Here is a 22256-nt window from a genome sequence, read left to right on the forward strand (position 1 = left end):
CTACAATTCAAGGCTCTTATGCTTAAATTACAGCAGATGGGTTCACAGTAACTAGAGGCTTGAGTCTAAACATCTCTTAATGGCAGAGAGCTTTCCAACCTCAGGTCCTTCCTACCTCTCTGGTTGTCTTTCAGTACTCCTTCAACATCTTAGTCAAGCCAAGCTACTTAAGTTCCGAAATCTTGCCCTGTCAGGTGTGATGATGTAACCTATGATCACTCATCCTTGTTACCTCTAGGTTTTGCATGATAAATATACATGAGTCTCCCGTTTTAGATGTGTGTATGGAGGGTAGAAGGCAGGGATCACATCCTATTCACATGCAGCATATACATGTAGACTAAATGAAAATCCACATAACTTTAAAATTCCATACATTTAAATTTAATTCATATTATGTGATCCTAAAATTCAGTTGGCTAACTAATATTTATTTTAAAGGTCCTAGTTATCAATTTACTTCGGAAAGGTGACTTAGGTTTTACTACCAAGCTAAAAATTTATTGTTTTAACTTAATAGGTCAGGCAAATGAAATTGCTATATTGATGCATGAGTTCCTACTTAACTCATGCTAACGAGAAAAGAATGTAATTTAGTTATCAGTTTCTGGATCAACATTTGCTTTTTAAAAAATGCACTGTGTGATTAGATCCTTTCTCTGAACGGTGTGTGCTATGATGCAAACTTGTTCCACTATTAAGCCATCTGGATAGAGTATGCCTTAATGGAGTTTACCTATATGGTTAAAAAAAAAAAAAATTATTCCTGAAAACAAACTATCTTAACAAAACCAAAGACAAGACACTGTTGTAAGATAAATCAGAACAGGTTAAGAAACATTTAGGTACAGCTTTAGCATTCTTCTGATATTTGAAGTTGGCTTGTAATTTTTGTTTGCAAAAATGTTCATCTTGAGTTCTTTTATTCTGTATGACTTTTGGATAGATTTTAAAAGAAAACCAATTAAAAATATGTGGTTAAACATCGTCAGCAGCACTTAGAGAAGCACTCTTACTCCCTAACTAAAATAGATTTAGAATTGTCTGGAATTATAAATAAAGGATGACAGCTGCTAAAAGGTATTTAATATATACCAAATTATTAACTAAATTGAATAAAACATCTCCAGGCTTTCAGCCTTCAAAATGTTTCTAAGAGGACAATATACTCTAAAACTGTCTGAAAGGGTACTTGATTAATGCAATCAGCACAGCATTTGTTGAGATAGGACAATAAATTCTCTTAGTCGTGTGTGTGTGTGTGTGTGTTTGTGTAAAAACATAAGCACTCCTTATGCTTCTCCAATAATACTTCTGGAGAATTTATAAAACTATATTATAAAAATGGAGATTATTTGCCAAATGCTTCAGAAAATGAAGGTACAAATGAAAGTGCATTAAAAAATGAAAATACCAATATTAATCACTGTTAATTAGCAGTGATTTGTGAATGCTAATATAGCTTGCTGTATTTTATTAGTGATATGGAATTTGCAGCCCCCTTCCCATCATGTCATACAAACAGGAAAGCATGAGATTTTAAATTTTCCTAACTTTAAAAAATAAGTCTCTCAATTTATTTGTGTTCTAAAATAGACCCTTTAACCTGGAATCCCTTTTTCCATATAAAATGCTACTAAGTGACATATAGGATTTGTCAAGCCAATATAACATTCCCTTTAAAATCTTAAGTTCACTATTTGTTTTCTACTATTATACTGTATTTTGGCAGCAATTGTTTATTGGTCTGTCATTGCAGTAATTGCAACTTCACAATAAACCAGTCTGACATTTTAGGTCTTGAAGATACATACCATATATATTTCTTTAAAAATAATCATACTTTTGTAAGCAATACTTTACAGTAGACACCTCAAAAATCTACCATAGATGTGAAACTTAAACGAGAAAAATTTAAGTTCTAAATCTTTATACATATATATCCAGATTTCTATATATATTATATATACATACATAAGTATATATAAAATATATATAATCAGATTTGAAAAATGAACAAAAACTGGGCACTGTACATAAATTCTTTTTAAAACTCAAACAATAGAAAACTCTTTAAACATTAAACAATTTTAATAAAAGTTTCTGTACAATGCTAAGCAGTTTTATTTACACATAGAAAATGTAATAGGAGTAGTGTTTGAAATTACAGAACTCCTTAAAATTTCAATGGCAGGTAAATCTGGAAAAAATAACAGCATTCCATTCACAAATATTTTCAAGCAATAAATATGTATTTATAAATAGTGTAAATTTACATCAAGATTAGAAACAAAAATCACAAATCTGAAGTTTATTCCTTAGTCTATGTGCAATCCATTATCTTTGTGACTTGGCTGTTAATTTTTTTAATGTTTTATTTAGGAACCAAAAGTATAACCATCATGGTTTCAAAACAAGACAGAAAAACATAAAAGCAGTAAAAAAGTTTCTTACCTAACTTTTCACATTAAAAAAAAAGTTGACCAAAGAAAGACTTAAAATTGCTAACTACCTTACAAAGAAATGACCAGCTAGGCTAGTATTTTTTTTCCAAGGAAAATTGTGAAGGGGGAAAAGATAGATGAAAACAAATTCATCAGCCCAGAAATAGAGAAATATAAAAGAGGTTGTCTTCAAGTCAGTAGTCTGTATGATGTTGCCAGTTTTGTCAGATATATACAAAACATGGAAATTATTATTTATTTATTTCTCTGAAGTTCAGCTGATTAGCTTTGTGAGAGTCCTGGAGTAGGAGCAGTACTCTCCCCGTCCAGCTGGTTGACACTCCGCACTTGGAAGGTTGCATAGACACAGTTTTCAGCCAGCAGCCTTACGAAATAGCTACAAAAACCAGTGGTGCAGAACTGGGTTACTTCCTGAATAGCAGAAAAGGTCTCATGTTTAATGTCCATGGAATAATATCAAGATGAGGCGGATGGTAATGGAGGAGCCTGAAAATGAAAGTAAAGTACGTTATTCTGATATACAAATTGTTAATATTGTTCTCTAGTTTATGGCTATAAACAATCTGTTTATGAAGTCAGGGAACATAAAGCATGAAAGTTCAATAGCCTGCTATACAACATAAAAGTAAAACCTTCTTTCTCACCTGGCCACCTTTCCTAAGAATCTAAGACCACTTCCCTATTCAATGTACCTGCAACTTTCCATACTTTATTTAGAAAAATAACTTAACAAATCAATTACAATGTCATTAGTTACTGTCTTCAGGATTTTACCTCTCAATAGGTAATACATATTTTGCTCAATATATTCCAGATAATTTTCTTCTTCAAGAAATCTTGAAGAATACTCAAGTGAAAATATCAGGAGCTAAATTTCAAAAAGTCATTTTCTCATCACATATGTGTGAGAGAAAAGTATTGGAGAAAATAAATAATTCATAAATTGTCTGTTTCTATTCACAAAGTTATTGATCTGCTAGAGTAAAATGCTTCCCCCTAAGCATCTGTTGTTTGAAATTAAGAACTATGCAATTTACAAGTATACTTGAATTTCATAAGGTCATATGACATACCATGAAGTTAAACTCCATCAAATATTCCCATGAGGTTAATATTTCTGCCAAATACAAAACTTTATAAAGAAATACAAGTAACTCTAAAAGCAGAAGTAATAGCACACAATGATCATTTTGTTGGCACTAATAACCTATGTATATATTCTAATAACTGAGATCAAATGATAGAAAAGATATGAAAGTGTTATAAAAGCACACAAAGATTTTAAAATAGAATTGTTGTAACATTATTGAGGCTGGTCTAACCCAGGAAGAGAAATGAAAATGATATATGCCAATTTCATACAAATAAATAGTTGGAAGTGAAAGAGAAGGGGTTGATATGAATTACACCCTCATGTATTATTTGCTGAGCCAAAGGAAAATTTAAATATTTCATTACCTCCAATTTATCAGGTGGCAGAGCAAACACTGCTGCCTCAACCCAGCTAACTATGTACTCACATGTTGTTTTCACTTACTAATGTAAATTGGTCATAGACTTGCATCAGGTCCTCCATTTTGTACTGTTCTAGCACCACAAAATTTTCCAGGTTTCCACTTGTTTTTCGTGCACAATCTTGGCAATGTACTATGTAGGTCTTTCGAGAATTGCTCTCATTAGTGACAAAAAGCAAATCAAAAACCTCCACCTGTTTTACACAAAAGAAAAATGCATTAAATAGAGATGGTGGTATTTATTGTACTGTTTTGGTATAAACATGGAACTTTACCTTAAGGGAACTTTTATCTCTGGTTAAGATAGGGTACTAAAGAAAAACATGTCTATGTTTGAGAATTTTTATGTTCCATCAAACCCCAATACATGGTGGTAATGCATTTTTAGGGGAGTGACCTGAGAAAATGACATACTCATGATAACCTCTGGCAAAGCTTAATTCAAAACTTTGGCAAAGGTCAGCTTATTTTTGTTTTAAATCTAAAATATTAGTATACAATCAGATGCACATAATCATTATTTTCCTTTTACTTCTCTATGATAGTACTCATTACATGGTATTGTGTATGGATGCCTATCTTTCCCCACAGACTGAAATACTCAAAGACAAAGACTGTTTTATTCATTTTTGCATTGCTAGAGCATGTCATAGTGTCTAGTGCTTAGCCAAACCTCAAAATATGCTTGGTGAATGAATATAATCTGATTATTTTACAGATAAGGAAACTGACAGGCAAATGACAGTGAGTATTCAGTTATAAGCCTTACGTTAAGGGACATGAAGTATAAACAAAAAGTATACTCATTGAGCATGGAACAATTTTAGAAATAATACCTCTATCTTATACAGAAAGACTGAGTTGCTAAATTTGAGGAGTCATTCTCAAATACTGGAAAGCTTATACATTCATTTTCTCTTAATGACTTACTTTGGACTTTATACAACATTAAATCATTTCAAAAAGAGAGGTCAACAACAGAAATTGAAAATTATCTGGCTTATTGCTGAATTTCTTCAGTAACAGAAAACTCACACAATCTAATTCTTAAAATCCCAGAGTGCACCATGTTTCCATTACTATCAATGGGCAATAATAGGAACCTGAGCTAGAAAGATTGTAGGCATTCTTCACCTTGTCACTTACTTCTGCCATTTAATGACTACTTATTTTTATCTTCTAAATATTTTTTATTTTTTCCCCTTCTTTAATATTCCTACTGCCAAGTTCTGGTCTAGGCCTTAATGTGACAACTCTTACTTAAGACCTCCAACAGCTTACTATTTCTGTCTTGTCCAAAATACACATCTTATTACTTGCTTCCTCAAAAATTGTTGAAGGCTTCAGTAACCTAGACTAAATATCAAATTCCTTAAAAGTGTTCAAGATGTATTGCAAGTCACATACCACCTAGACTTAAGTAGAATTCGCAGTGTGTGTTACAGTCACATTGGACTGTGTTCACTCTTCAAAAACCATTCTAATTTCCCAGTCCTATATTTCCTATATCCCATGAGAGTCTACCTAATTCACATCATTTTTTAGCCCAATGAAATCATACTCATCCTTCAAGGAAGGACTCAAATGCTAATACTTTTGTGAGCTCTTAGGCCAATACCAGAAAGGAAAATTAGATCATTTATTTCCCCACAGTATTTTCATAACAGCAAGCCCAACTTCACATTTATCGTAGTCTCTTATAAATTAAAATCAACTGTTTATAATTCATATTCTCCAAGTAGAATTCAAGTTTCTTCAGATCAGGCACTACATCTTCTTTGTTCCTGCTCCTCTTGAAAGCCTTGGCCACAGAAGATTGACAAATGTATTATAAATTGCACCAGGGAGGACTGAACATTGATCTGCATGGAGGTATACCAAATTACATCCAGTTTACCGGCATCTGCGTACATATGTTCCCAGTCTAAAATCTCAGACTAAAACTTCTTCCTTATTATCATGTAAAACACCTATTAGATGAATGACTCTGTGGTAGATACTTTTAAGGCCAATTAACAATAAAATATTACATCATCAGATTAAGTTTTAATATAATAAACCTAATAAAAAAATAACAAAATTAAACACAATGTTAATTACAGTAAAATACATTACATGAAAGTGTGTGTACACACACACACACACACCCTCTGAGGAGAAACCAAGAGTGGAGAGGCAAGAGGGTTTACGAAACAACTGTGGAGATAAACAATTACTTACCTCACAAATGCTACAGTAATGAGCTGGTTCTTCTTTTGTCCGCCCATGCCATATAATCTCTTTTCCTGCAGCAATGAGAGCTTCCCTCAATGTCTGACATTGCTTCAGAGTTCTCAGAAGACAATACCTATTGTAGGGGAAAAATTATTTGTGACCAGCAACTGAATATCAAATAATTTTAGCATGGAAGATACAGAAATAATGTCAAGAGACTTGGTTCTAATATCTATGACTTCATAATTTTTCTTTTGTCAATTTCTCAGATTTGAAAAATAAGGCAATGCTCAGCAAGTCTGATGATAACATTATATCATTTAGAGTTGAGAATTGATATCTGAATATCAAAATATAAAGACAATTAAAAAAAAAAAAAACCTGACCCCCCCACCCCCTGCTTAAATTTGAGTGGCTAATTATGGCTCTCATTTGGGCAAGTTAGTTAACCTCTCTGGGAGTTAGTATCTACATCCTTGAAATAAGGGGTCTGAATTCCAGATATGAACTACTATGATTCTAAGTAAGGCAGGAAGACACATTACTTTTATCAACACTACCTAGACACTCATTAAAATCATCTGTGTACTTTTGAAAGTATTGATCCATAAACAGAAAATAATTTATGGACTCAATCACTAGAGTACTAAAATACTAGAATACTAGAGTACTCAATAATTATAGTACTAAAGAAGAAAAAAAAAAACATTTGTTTCTTCATTTTAATTTGCAGATAATATAATGGAATCCATTTATACTAATACAATTGAACTTTTCTAATAATTTAAACATTTTTTAAACTGTGATGCTAAAGACATTTTTAATTCTCAGTTTGTGCTGATTTTTGTACAGTTTGCATTACTTGGAATATTCTGCTATATTATCTAACTCTCCTGTGGATCTTAGTGTTCAGGTTCTCCATTTGAACAGGGAAGTTGGTCTAGATGATCTCTAAGGCATTTTTCAGCTCTAAAATTCAGAGATAAAAATACCCTAAAGAAAAGGAAATGAGTTTAGCAACTGAATATTGTCTTGAGAGCAAGGTCTTGTCTATTTTATTCATGTTTTTTCTACTTACTTATTTACTGCCTAGGACAGTGCCTGGCATATAGCAGTTGTTCAATAAGTAAACATTTGCTTTCTAAATATTTCCTTTCTCTTTTGTAAGTTACTAGGCTGAAATGTTGTTATCTGTCAGAACCCATGTATATTAAAACCTCTCAGGATGATGGTGGTTAAAATATATGAAAAACATTAACAACATACAATAATCAACTTTATACTTGCAGGCCAATTCCTTAAGTTATCACTCCTTAAGGAATCCACTTTGAGTTTGGCTTCAGCAATTCTTGTATGTTTAACTTACTTAAAAACAAAAATATGCTTTAGACTATGGTTGCATGTCAAACCTAGGACTGTTACCTGAGTGTGCATGCACATGCACACACTCACATGCATATGTGGGTATAGGGTGCTGGAAAAGGTAGCAGGTAAAACCTCAGATCATGGCAAAAGACAGACAATATAACTGGATCCATGTCTCCAGCTCTTGAAAGGCTTCTTTTTCCCTCCCCATGTCCCATACAATTCACCTCTGAAAGTACAGATCTTACTGAACAAGTTTTCCAAGCAGGGGTTCAAAACATTATTTTTATATTACAGGAAAATAATGCCTAAAACTCTGCAGATACCTTTGGGAGATTTTCAAACTCAATTGTGCTCCCACACAGGCAAACAAAATTAATAAAACAATAACAAAAATAATAATAAGAACCAGATGGGAGGCATACATTCAGTATTTTGCATACATTATGCCAACCAGGGCCCTTAAGTGCCCTGTGGAAAAGGATTATTTCCACCTCACAAATGGGAAGCAGGGGTTCAGAGGAGCTAAATTTGTATGATATATCATAAAGCTACAGGAGGGTACTGAGTTTGAGGTTTTTAAAAGCAGAAAATCTCAAGGCTTCCCTCACTCTCAGGGTGTACTCTCTTCTTTTGGGTATTTTTTCACATTCCATTCTCTGTCACTCCTTGCTCTTGTGAAGATAAAATTCTTGTGCTCAGTCAGCAATTTTTTCAAAACAGTCTTGGCTCTGGAGTATTATTCTACTCTTTACTCAGTGAATGGAACTTTCATCTCCAAAATTACTGACTACTTTGAGACTAAAGTTTATAGTTTTGTAGTTTCATCTAGAAAAAGGGAAGATAATAATTTTAGTACAAAATAACAAAGGAATGAACCCAAGATTGCTAAGAATAAATAACCAAAAGTAGTCTACTTCTGAAATCATAGGTCGCAATTTTTGTGTCATGTTAGAATCTTAGAAAACAATTGTTTTCTGATAATGAATAACAAAAACTGTGGTTTCTCCTGACCCCTGTATTTTTCAAAATCTTTTGTTCAGGAGTTGAAAAAGAATTTAGAGGGACAGAGACTCTTAGAGACCACAGCAATAAGCAGGTCTAAGATGTGATTCAAACAAAGGACAGGGAAAAATAACCAGGAAGTGAATAGATTAAGGGAAAAGGATCTTGGGAAGGTATAGATATAATATTCAAGACCTGATTTAACCATAACTAGTTCTGCTTTAATTAACCCCAGAGCTGGATTTTTATATAAAGAGAACACTGAAGAGCTTTACAAAAAATTAAAAGCCCAACTTAAATCAAGGTTCTCATTTCCTCTTAATTTTAGTATTACTTAATTTTAAAAAATTTACCTTATACCAATTAAGAATTCAATTTGTTAAAAACAAAATAATAAATTACTAGAAAAAAAGGTAAAACACTAAATGTAGAAGATGGTAAGTTCTATTTTGCATGAATGCATTTTAGGAACAGGGTCAGAAATTATTTATGCGGCCAGAGAAACAGAATTCTTTGACTTTTAAGGATCACCAGTGAGTGGTTTCAGGATCGAAGCCTTGTTTTTGAAAAAAACTACACAAAAAGGCAGAGGATAAAGACAGTTCTGGCACAGAAGAAAACCAAGGGAAGAGACTGGCTGAGGGTTTGGCATATTTGAGGTTATACAGTAGAAACTAATCCAACCAAAAATTGATCTGCAAAGATGAAGCTTAAAGAGGGTTGGAATTTGAGAGAACAACGTCAATAGAATGAAAATGCACAATATATTCATAAATCAACACATCAGACAAACCATAAACAGACCTAGGAAGTTATTTATACTAAAAGGAGAAAGAGATCACCTTCGGGTTAGGGGAGGTAGAAATCTTGGAATCTTTCATGCAGATGTTGAAATTTCTGATTTGAATATATCAACTTAAGTATGAGCACAAAAAAGAAAATGGGGGAAGGCACATTTTGTGCAGAAGGCATACCATGAGAAGGTAGTATGGGAATTAGGGAACGATTATTTTTACAAATTATTTTTTTCTGGGAAGGATAAGAATAGGAATGAAGCTATTAATGATGTTACGTCAAAGTTAAGACAACACTGGTGATTATGCTGACATTCTGGGGGCAACTTAACTAAGTTTCCAAAGTTCACAAGTATCAGTGTAGAGACAGAGGAAATATGGGTTAACTTGATATGGCACTTTTCAATTCTTTATGGTAACAAACTCAGCCATTAAGTAGGTGACAAATGAGATGGCTTGTACTGCCCAGTCTCTCTTACTGAAAGAGTCCTGCAAGGAAAAGTAAGCCAACACGTGAGCCCTCAAAACTCCCTTGCTACCTGTCACTCCAGGGCTGTGTTCTCCTATGACAACAGAAGGTGTCTGAATGTCAAGAAGGCACCTAACATTTTTATTTAAACCAACCACATGGCTGAAAATCAAGGTCTCAGTCAATGATAAAATGAATACCTTAAAAACTTTAAACTACTAAATGGAAAAACAAGCATAAGAGCAAATATATGTTAACCATGAGAAGGCAGAGTTTTAGATTTTGTTTGGTCAATGTCATAAAAAACCCACTGCATATCAAACCCAATGGAATATTAGAAGAGCACCAGAGTCTATAGCACTAAAATCTATGCTAACTATGGACTGGTCTTTGTGGCTATACCATTATTTCTGCATAGTGCTAGGAGAAATTCTGCTTAGACATTAGGCCAAGCTGGCTGTGACCAAACAGTTACAGAATACCTCATTTATCCATTTAAAAATGGGCATCAAAGGGAAAAGGGAAGTTAAGTTTAATTTTTTTTTAAAAATCCTGTACTAATGATGAAGTTTCTATTTTGTAGATAAGGTAACAACCAATAATATGTGTGAAATAAAAAATTCTAAAAATCATAATTCTAAAAGAGATCTAATCTAGTCCAGGGTATACCTAACTTGCCTGATCTTAAGATTCACTAGGTCACCATAAAAAATAACAAAATTGAATACAGTGTTTAAAATTTGTTTTCTAATACACACTAATACATTCAACCTTCACAGATAACTCAATTTCTATTACCAAGACCCTAAGAGACCACAGAAAGACAGCTATGGAATGGGCAAGAGCAGTTTCTAGACCTAGACTGCCTGGGTTCAAATTCCAGCTTCTTAATCTCTGTGCCTTCTTAATCTCACACGCTTCTTAGAATCTCTGTGCCTCAGTTTCCTCAATTGTTAGATGGGGACACTTAAGAGTGCTGTTATGAGGATTATGTATGTTCCATAAAATGCTTAAATTGGTGCATGGCAATTAGTATTCCATAAACATTAAGTAACATTATTTTTGGTACAGGGGATTCAACCCAGGGGCGCTTTACCACTGAGCCATATCCCTAGCCCATTTTTGTTTTATTCTTTTAATTTTTAATTTTGAGACAAGGTCTCACTAAGTTGCTGAGGCTGGCTTCAAACTTGCAATCCTCCTGCCTCGGCCTCCTGAGCCACTGGGATTACAGGTGTGCACCACCACATCCAGCTAACTAATGTTATCATGTCAAATTTTTAAATCAAGTTAAAATAATTATATAATTACTAAATTGAAGTTTTCAGGTAAAGGGAGATGGAAAACTCAAGCTTTCATACAGAAGTTCAAATTTCTGATTCTGAATATACTAATTTTTTAATATGAGAAAATTGTAATGAGTGTCAAATTAAAATGCAATATTAATACACTGAAAAGAAGACAAAAAAGATTTTTTTAAAGGTGTTTAGACTAGATTTCTTTAGAGTTTCTCAATCTGAGTACTGCTGGCATTTGGGGTTGAACAGTTCTTTTTCTTTGTTATGCGGAGCTGGCCTGTGCACTATAGGATGTTTAGCAGCATCTCTACTCCCTACCCCAAAATGTTAGTAGCAGCCCTCCCACCCAAGGGATGGCATTAATGTATGTCCCCAATAGAAGGCATAGCTGCCTGCATTTTAGAATACTGTACTAGGTCCATGAATAACTTTCTTTCAAAAAAAAAAAAAAAAAATACTGGTGACTGACTAGAGTTTCTATAATTAATTATTAACTATAACAATAGCTACCATTTACTAAGTGCTGACACAATGCAAGATCCACTAAAGCTACATTAGAAAGATATTATTATATTCATTTTTCAGAAGAGGAAACTAAGACTAACTTGCCCAGTCCCACAACCAGTAAATACAGAAGCCAAGATATGAAGGCAGAGCAGACTCCAGACAACTAAAGTGCCCTACCCCTCCTGTAATATTTTATTGGGCTATTAAACAGCACAGAATCTAAAACTGGGGGGGGAGGCATATAATAAACACACAGTGATCACACATACACAAAAGACAAGAACGAAGTATGTGAGACATCAGTATTATGTATGTAAAAGATGGTACATTTAAAAATGGAATATAAAAGCAGTGCTTTATATCATAGTAAAAAAAATGACAAAATGATAAGACAAGAAATGAAGTTCATGGGGGAGTGGTTTAAAACAGACTTGGTATTGTTGAAATTTTAGAGAATTTATTTTCAACTACTGGCTTATATGTTATTAGTAATTTTAGAACATTATTTGGCAGATTACAGGGAGGTAGATGAAAATATGTATTCTGAAAATTAACTTTCCATTCTTTTTTACTATCTGATATGCTCCTCCTCAGCCTGTCTTCCTCATATTGAACTTTTCAGAAGAAAACACATTCCTTGGCACATTTTTTATATATTTACTGAACTCCTTAACCACTGGGACTTAGGTAGAACTAACAAAATTGCTGAAGAAAACAGCCTCCCAAGGTACTGGCAACATATTACCATTGTATTAACTTGCTAACAGTCCACCATGATTATGAAAATGCATACCATATTTCTTGGGGTTGGTTTTCTCTACCATTGAGATTACACCATTCAACTATACCTCAAAGACTATTTATTCTGAAAGTCTGTTATTCATAGGGAAATCTCATCAGTTCTAATAGTTTTCAGAGTTCATCTGCTATACTAACATTTTGATCCTTTCAAGGATCTTGTTAAAAGGAATATTTCAATGGTAAAACATAAGGAATGTATGAACCTTATGAAGGTGAAACAAAGAATCTTTCCACTACACAGGGAGAAAATGCAGACTAATATGTCTCAAATATCTGAAAATGGAATCATGAATTTGAAAAGAGTAAATGTTTCCTTTAACTCTTCATCATTAATTTTTCAAATTAAAAACACAGGATAGACTGTATGATTTTGATGAAGATGGATAAAAAGTAATGTTAATTTCCCCATCCCTAATCTTAAGTTTTTAAAAGTACTTATTTTAGTACCACTTAGTTTATTCAGGACTCACGAATGAAAATATCTATGACAGTTTATACTGGAGTGGAGAAAGAGTTGGCCAAAAGAAAACAGGTCATCAATAGTTCTTTGTCAAATATATTTAATCCAAATAAAATTATAAGAAAACAAATCCAGAATGTAGAACTCTGTGTAACACAAAGGCTTGCCATCTGCAAAAAAAAAAGTCATGATTATAGATTTAAGAGAGACTAACGAGAATGCCAAGATAATATACAGAATTTAATGTAAAACTTCATTCAGTCTGGATTAAGGTGGTGTGGTGTGGTGAGCAAGAGCTGAGAAGACATTTTTACATAGTTAGGGAAATGTATTTTCCCCCCCTTTTCTGTTGAGGAATCTAAAAGTGGACTATGTATTAGCTGACTGCATTTCATATTTCTGAGCTATGGTATATGGTATGTTGCTTATGTGAGAGAATATCCTTATTCTTTTTGGCAGCAGCAGCAGGGTGGCAGGTGGGGTTACTGAATTGAACCCAGGAGTAGTTCTTTACTACTGAACTACATCTGCAGTCCTTTTTATTTTGAGATGGTCCTTCTAAGTTGCTGAGCCTGGCCTCGAACTTGTAATCCTCCTGTCTAAGCTTCCGGAGTAACTGGGATTACAGGCATGTGCCACCATACCCAGCTAAGAATATGCTTATTCTTAAGAGATGAATAAGTATTTGGAGTGATGTGTCATAATGTCTACAAATTACTTTTTCATATGGCTCAGCCAAAACAGTATACATGCATGCGTGTGTACGTAGAGATTGCTAAGTAAATGTGGCAACAACTTATCTGATGAACCCAGTTCAGGTTATATAGGTATTCACTGTACTATTCTTACCAACTTTTTTGTAGATTTAAAAGTTTTCAAAATAAAAGCTGGAGGAAAAACTATAAACAAGTCAGGGAGCAGCAATATGTATTTTAAAGGAGATGAAGCTATCTTAACACGGAAAAACTGTTACAGTTCAATGAATTAAAGGAAGTGACTGGTAGCTTTAACTTTTAAGTTTTTATTTCTTTGCGTGGGTACTATTCCACTTTAAAAACAGCTAATAGTCCAGAACACTCAACAGCTAACACCTGAGTGGTAACTGCCTATTATAGTCTGTTGAAAGCTACAAATGCATATCTCTATTCCAGCATTATCCATCTGGCCGTTTAAATAGAAATTTTGACTTAAACCTTCATAAGAATTCAAATTCTGCAAATCTAAGGCCAGCCAAGTTGGTAATCATCATTCCCTTTAGCTGATCCATTTCCTCTTGTCTTCCCTTTACTCCCAATTTCATTAATAAGCATAAATGTCCCAATGCATGGCCCAAACCAAAGTCCGGCAATAAAGATTTCTCATCACCACCAACTGCCAAGTGTAATTTGTTTTACCTCTAACTTTTGACTCTCCCCTGGTCTAAACTGTAGCAATTACCTTCTAATTGATGCCTCTAAATCTTCTGCCTTCCATTTAATACTTCATCTTGCTGTCAAGTGATTTAGCATGCAAATTTGATTATTAAAAATTCTAAAGGCTTCTCATTAGTACCTGCTGCCAATGTGAAGTCTATCTAAATTTTTGAGCAGCATAAGTTTAAATATGTCCCTTCAAGTAATATGAAAGTTTAAACCTGAGAAAGACACTTAGAAGTCTAAAATAAAGGAGAAACTAAGCTCATTTATAGTATATGAGGTATACAGAGAAAAGTTTATGTTCACTGAAACAATAAAATGAAATCAAAGTTATACACTGAGTTCCCACTAAAATTTTCCTAAGGAATCAGGCTATGAACTTTCCAAGTTACGTTCATTGCATTATGACATGAAAGAAATAATCAAGATAATGAATATTCTTTAGACTCATGACAATATAGGAAGTATTTGGAAAACTGTGAAGCAGAGTACAAAGATTAGTGTATTTTAGTAAAGTGGCTAGATTGTAAAAATTGGAAGAGATTTACTAAATGACTTACTTAGATAAAGGACTTCATGGAATTTTAAGACCCTACTTAAACTTGAAAGTATGAAGAAAAACCTGAGTTATGCTGACTTGTTAAAAGAACAGGTAATTCAGTCTCAAAATGATAATGAGGAATTAGTACATCACAATAGAAGATGCCACCATTTCCCATTATTAAACCACCCCCTACAACTATAGGTTCATAAATTCTTATTATAATCCCACAAATTTTCCACAAATTTTTCATACACTTATTTGGTGTTGAAACTTGACCTGGAGCTATTTATAGGTTTCATGTAGCTCATTAGTAACTATTCATGTTTTACTGAAGAAATATTAATGTGTTTGATTCTAGGATACCACAACCTACCCTGCTGCGAGAGGAAAAACATAATAGAAATGCACTATTTTGTTTTTTAGATTTTTTTTTTTTTCTAAATCTAAAAAATTCTTAATTCCCAAACACATTTGGCCTAAAAGGGTCAGGATAAGAGACTGTGAAGCTGTTGTACTTCCTAAGTGAGGCCTCTCCTGAATCTTACCCTCTTGGAAGTATCTTGATTCTGTGCTGCCCCACTGTTTCTTACCAAAGACACGGGAGGTCAGGAGAGAGAGCAAGGGAAGTGGGTCAAGGAAGAGAATGAGAGCAGGAGAAAGTATGCATTTGCTATTCGTCTAGAGTCAGAGTTCCCTCGAGTCTCACAGAGTGTAAGCAGCTTACCACTGAGTATGATTTTAGTAGTTGAAGACTGGCATGTGTCAAATAACATGACCTTTCTACATAAGTCAACTATTTTGCCTCGTGCTCAACAGAAGAAAGGAGATTCATTCCTTCACTGGAAGAAAACGTGACTGTGTTAACTGAAATATGATAAATATTTATACTCTTATTTTGTGGATTTAACTGAGGTATTTTCATAAAGGAGCAAGAGTTTGGTCTTAAGCTGACTTTAGGTGCTATTCTTTTTTCCTCTCCCTGCCTCCACATTTTTACCCATCACACAAAATACATTTCTTCCTAGAATGCACAGCTTAAGAAGACATCTACAACTCTGTGAGCCACAAAGACTCCAGTGAATATATCACTGTATTTCTTTCATTCTATTTATATGCCGTAATGGGTTCTAGTATACATATATATATTTACACATGCTTATAAATATACATTTATAAATCATCAGTGCCTAGCCCAGAGTCTTGTATTCAGTCAGCAAACATGCATTAAATGAAGGAATGGGAGCAATGTTGGCTGGTGAAAAGTAGTTTTAGCAATGGTTGAATGTATTTTAAAAAAGAAGCTTATAAAGCAACATGTAGGGGTCTGGACTTGTGGTTAACATTTTCAATTGGTCTGATGACAAAAAAAAAAGCTTGCTAATCACATCTCAATGACAATTCCAGCTGGGAGCAGAATTCTTAATAAAATGAGTAGTACAATCAAGGTTCAAAGGATTAGTCTTTTTATAGTGCTGGGTAAAATGGTGGACAGATAAGTATGGATGTTCTTTTAAGTTAAAATATGAAAGAAGAAACATAAGAAACAACTTTATTACCACTAATTGTAAGTGGAAAACCACCCAAATTTTTTGTGTCCAATTTCAACGCGGGACAACTTAACAGAGATAATACAGTTATCAATGTCCAACACTTCATAATATTAAGAGGGATAAGGATTAACTGGTAGGAGTCCAGAAAAATGGCAAGTTTGAAGAAGGTGGGGTAAGGAATAGAGGTGAATGCCGTTTAAATTACCAAAGATCAGGTAGGAAGAACAACAGCGGCAAGTCTTTCTCTGGCTCCTTTTTCCCTTACTCTACCACCCAATTTATGAGCAAGTTCTGTGAGCAATAGCTCTATTATAGTCCCTAGTCTGTCCCTCTCTTCACTTCCACAGGCAAATCTCTGTCCAAGTTGGTCCCTAATGTAACTACCTGGTAGCCTCCAAACCAACCTCACTACTTCTAACCTGGTCACTTGTAATCCACAAAACAACCAGATCCATTTTCTTTCTTTTTTTTTTTCTTTTTTGACTCAGGGATTGAACCCAGGGGCACTTAAACACTGAGCAACAACCCCGGCCCTTTTAAAAACATTTTATTTAGAGACAAGGTCTTGATAAGTTGCTTAGGGTCTCACTAAGTTGTCGAGGCTGGCTTTGAACTTGTGATCCTCCTGCCTCAGCCTCCCAAGCCACTGGGATTACAGGTGTGCACTACTGTGCCTGGTCTACATCCATTTTCTTTCCTTCCCTTTTTTTTTTTTTTAAATATATTTTTTAGTTGTAAGTGGACACAATACCTTTATTTTATTTTTATGTGGTGCTGAGGATCGAACCCAGGACCTCATGCATGCTAGGCAAGCACGCTACCACTGAGACACAACCCCAGCCCCCTGATTCATTTTCTTAAAGGTGAAAGTATAACTTATTCCTCTCCTGCTTAAAATCCTCTAATGGTAACCTATAACACTTAGAATAAATATATAAACTCTTTACCTATGTCCTAAAACTCCACATACAAACTCATTCCTGCTCACTTCACTGAGCTTATTGCTACCACTCTTCCTTTCTTTCATTCTGCTATAGTCACACTGGCTTTTTTGGTCCCATAAACATGCCTGTATTGTTCCTAAGTCAGCCTTCACTTGTACTCTGGATGTGAAATGTTCTATCCCTAGATCTGTACACCAATGACTTCATCTCATTTTTCAGGGGTAAGCACCCTTTCAGATACTTTCCCTTGTCACTTTAGCCAAAGAAATACTATCAGCTTCTCCCACCCCAATATTATTCTATTTTACCTTATTTATACAAATAAATTAATTTTCAGACTTCCTGCTTGGGAATTTGTCTTGCCCCACCAGAATTTAAGCTTCTTGAAGACAGAGATTTTGTCTTATACACTGCTGTGTCCTTTAATGCCTAGAGTGGTGTCTGGCCCAGAGTTGGTTCTCAAGCTCTTGTTAAATGAAATATATTCTGTACCAAGCCCAATATATTTAGGGAATTGGAATCAAACAACATGTAGATTTTAGATAAATTTGTAAAAAAAACTTTTAAGAATTATAGTGAGGTGAAGGTAAGTCATTAGACTACAAATTATGAATGCTACAGACAGGATTACTTTATTAAGTAGAAATTTTTATTAAGTGCCCTTTAAAATCCTTTCCAATTATAAAATCTTTACCTATCCAAAATGAAATAAGTCACTTTCAATCTACATAGCTGTTAGATAAATGATATTGATATTGCATCATCCCTTTACCTTTCGAATCAGCATTTGGTTTATGCCTACCTCCAACTTAACTAAACATCTTCAGGGACTTCAGGTCATCCTCCCTGCTCCACCAAAAATACTGAACTTGCTCTTCACAGCAAAGTACCATTCTGAGATACAGACACCCCACCCCTCAACTACCAATTATATTTATATGGAGAATATAGTATCTAAGATCCAGTGTTTTAAGGGATTTGTACATTATTGGACTGTGTCATAAGAAAATTCACAGGCATATTACCTTGCCCACACAATTTTTGCTTGAATAAAATTCTGGATTTAGGTTTGAAAAAAATTTAGTAAGCTAGGATTCATTTCAAAAGACAGTGTTCTGAAAATAATACATGCTGACCAAATTAATACACCTGCAGGAGTATAATACTGAATGTAAATACTATTTTAACAAAAAGTAAAACAAACTTCATCCATGAGTATAAAGCAGCACATTCCAAAATGAGTTGAGGAGATCAATTCTTAAAAAGATACTGGTCAAATAAATTTGGGAAATACAAATAACTTCTATTCACAAAACACATCAACACATACAGTATTTAAAACATTTTACAAAAAATAAGTTTAAAATAAAGGACTTATTCAACTTTATTTAATCCATCAGTTCCCATATTTCTTTGACCAGAATTCCCCACCTTTGGTGGGAAGAGGTAGTACTAGAAAACATAATTTAGGGCAACACTGCCATAGAGCACTATTTGAAAACATATACTTCTAGACACATTTACAAAATAGGATAGAAACTGTGACAACAAATAAGTTTATTAGTATATATGTATTCAAACTAAGGTACTAGGTAAGAATTTATATAAACTATTAAGTTTTTAAAGCAGCTAAGAATAGGGACAAGATGGATAATTTAAACAAAAGAAATAAATAGGTTAGTCGAATTCCTGTATTAATTGTTAATTTCTTCATAATAGCAATTATTCTATGATGCTATTATTCCCTCAGTTACTAAGAGCAGATTTTCAATATTAAAACTAAAGTTCTCTTGGGAAATAAGGTTGTTCAGAGAGGAGGGGGTAAGTAAGCACAGGAATGTGAATCTACTGGTTTAGAATCATTTATGCTTTTGTTCTTTTCTGTACACCACAGTGGGCTATTTGGAAGGGAAAAGTATTTTTAACATGTGGATTCTCATATTACATTTTGCTAGACTTAGGGACCATTTTGTTTTAATGTCAACATAATTCTATGGGGGAAAAAGGTATTTAATAGGTAACACTCCTCAAAAGAGAGGGACTACAGCAGTTTTAGAAAGCACTTACTTAATCATTTCAAAAAGCTTTGGATCTGAGACCTTGATATTTCGTGCCATATTCCAGGAAAGATGAACCATGGGTACTATTGACTTCACACTTTGCAATTTGTTCCATTCGTACCGTTCCACTGCCAATTTATACTGGCAGGCTAGGAAAAAAAAAACAGTTATAATGCAACCCAAAGTATCAAAAGATATGAAGATAACCATTATCACCCTCTCAGGTGATATCTTCAACACCAATTTTGAAAACCTCAAAACACTACAAACATCATTTTTATGTTCTACGATAAGACCAATTATATAAAAAGAGCACTTCCTATGACTATGTGCCAGGCATTGTGCTGAGCTAATTTTACCCATTATCTCATTTAATCATTACCATCGCCTTACTAATTATCTTCATAATACAGACGAAGAAATTGAGGACTAGAGAAATTAAATAACTTGCCCAAAGTTATAAGAACCAGGTCCTGGTCCAAATCCAGGTGCTTCTGGCTCCAGAGGCCATATTCTTAACCTTAAGCTAATACTGCCAGAATGTAGGCATAATTCAAACAGATTTTTACATAGTAGGGCTATTTATATGGCATACAAAAGAAAAATGTGAAAAAATGAATTTCAACTTTGCTTTCTCCCATAAAGTGTTTTCTTTATAAAACAAAATCAAGCACTCTAAAAATTAGAGTATATCCTCTGTGTATATAAACTTGTTTGCTGAGATCTATGGCCTTTAGGTTTCCATTTGTTGAGTTGAATATAATTTTTCCTACTAAAAATTGAAATTTGGTGCAAGGAGACACTCATCTTCCAATATTTAGTGAGTTATATCTCAAGGAAAAAAAGAATATACCTAATTAGATATAAACCTTTATAAATTAAACTTTTTTTTCAAAGCACATTCTTCAAAATACCTGTAAGTGGACCAACATTCCAAGCAATGTTGTTGCACCAGCCAATAGCCTGAACCCAATGAACAGTGCCTGCATTTATCCAGACCAAATCTCCAGGTCGTTGAATAAACCTATACACTGGAACATTTGCTTCATAAAGATCTTCAAGGTTGGGCCACCAAGAACCCATTAGGAAATTCAAATTATTTCTGAAATAAGAAAAAATGGTACAAATGAATCAGGTACTTTAATAAGTTCTTTATAAGACTGGAATACCACAAGTTTTTAAATAATATTCATCTATTTCAATGAAACTTAAAAGCACTGGCACAATAAAAGCTGCTATATATATATATATATATATATATATAAAGAGTATGAAATTAACTAGTTGAGTATTGGACAACTTATCTGAAGATCAGTATTACTACATTAAATTGATTTTTAAAAGATCCCAAAGAAATTCAAAGCTACTTTAACACTTAGGTTCTTCATTCATTTCATTTCAATAAAGACCTTTTTACCCTTGGGGGTAGGAGGGCAATACTAAGGATTGAACCCAGGGGTACTCTATCACTGAGCTATATCCCAGTTCTTAATTATTTTCAGACAAGGTCTTGATAAGTTGCCATGGCTGACTTGAACTAGTGATCCTCCTGCCTCAGCTTCCTGCATTGCTGGGATTACAGGCATATGCAACCACACCAAGCAAGATTGGGGGGGTGGGGGTGGGGATCGGGGATTGAACTCAGGGGCGCTTGACCACTGAGTCACATCCCCAGACCAATTCTGTATTTTATTTAGAGACAGGGTCTCACTGAGTTGGTTAGTGCCTCACTTTTGCTGAAGCTGGCTTTGAACTTTTTGAGCCTCCTGAGCCACTGGGATTACAGGCGTGTGCCACCGAGCCCAGCTAAAACTATTTTTGATTAAACTCTGTGGGGTACCTAAAAATCCCTTAAAGGTAAATGGAAGGTGGTGATGATAACAAGTCATTTAAATCTGTAAACGGGAACATTATGGCAATATAAGTACTAGAAACTTTCCTCAATTTCTGAGGGAAAAGAAGATAGAAATGGTCTCTACTACTGCTTTCAAAAGGGCAGACAAGATGTCAGTCTCTATATGGTGCGGATGATGAAAATTATATAATTGAAAACAACTTTATCAAAAGCAAAGAATCACACGCAAGTATAAATAACCATGACCACTACACTACTACCACCAATATACTCTGGAAACAACTCTACAGGTCATATTACATTTCCATTTCAATGTCTGGGTTCTTATTATTCGCCATCATGATATAAAGTACATTTTAAACTATATAGCAACTTTTCCTAAATTTTAATTATACTTCAGATTTTATATTTTTGAGAAGGAAGAACTTATAATGGTAGATATATTCTTTTCCTTAGGAACTGAGAAATAACTTTCACTTTGTATTTTGTGCTGAAGTGTATGATAAAGTATACTTTTGAAATTGTTTTTATTGGTTCGACTTTAATTTTATGTTAGTCCAAGTGTTGGCAAATTATAGCCCATGGCCCCTGCTGCCTGTTTTTGTAAGTAAAACTTTTATTATAACACAGCCATGCCCATTCATTTACAGAATATTTCTGCTTTTGCATTATAATGATACAGTTACGACAGAGACCATTATAACCAGTAAAGCCTAAAATATTTATTCTCTGGCCTTTTATGGAAAAAAAATTTACCAAGCTCTGATCTAAATTAAACCTTAGTTGTTTTCCCCTCTCCTTTAAAAAAATGCACAACTAGTCTTTGAAAATCTAGAGCAGACTGCTAATGGCAGCCTAATTGCAAGGAGATAAGGACTGGCTTACTGTTTGTGATTATCTAAATAGTTACAGTTCAGATAAAGTTGGTTATAAAGTGGGGGAAAAAAAACAACAACCCAATTACAAACACAATCCTAGCCCTATTTCACTCAAGTG

At 34.0% G+C, this 22256-nt stretch overlaps 1 protein-coding gene across 11 annotated transcripts in view; it reads right to left on the reverse strand.

The window, feature by feature from the left end:
• Positions 1-2357: 2357 nt before the first annotated feature.
• The window catches only part of KDM6A (lysine demethylase 6A), a 206236-nt gene continuing 186337 nt past the window's right edge, over positions 2358-22256 (reverse strand). For 9 of the 11 annotated variants that reach the window (XM_079123471.1, XM_079123480.1, XM_079123475.1 and 6 more), the window contains 5 exons: positions 20320-20507; positions 19413-19554; positions 6200-6326; positions 4003-4173; positions 2358-2951 (listed from right to left, as the gene is read on the reverse strand). In XM_079123471.1, the coding sequence (XP_078979597.1) occupies positions 2922-2951; positions 4003-4173; positions 6200-6326; positions 19413-19554; positions 20320-20507 (658 nt within the window). In that variant the 3' untranslated portion in view covers positions 2358-2921. Of the gene's footprint in view, positions 2952-3985; positions 4174-6199; positions 6327-19412; positions 19555-20319; positions 20508-22256 lie in introns of all 11 variants that reach the window. The other 2 variants (XM_079123473.1, XM_079123472.1) reach the window with 1 other exon arrangement.

The sequence above is a fragment of the Sciurus vulgaris genome, assembly GCF_902686455.1.
Source record: "Sciurus vulgaris genome assembly, chromosome: X".
Taxonomy (NCBI): Eukaryota; Metazoa; Chordata; class Mammalia; order Rodentia; family Sciuridae; genus Sciurus; species Sciurus vulgaris.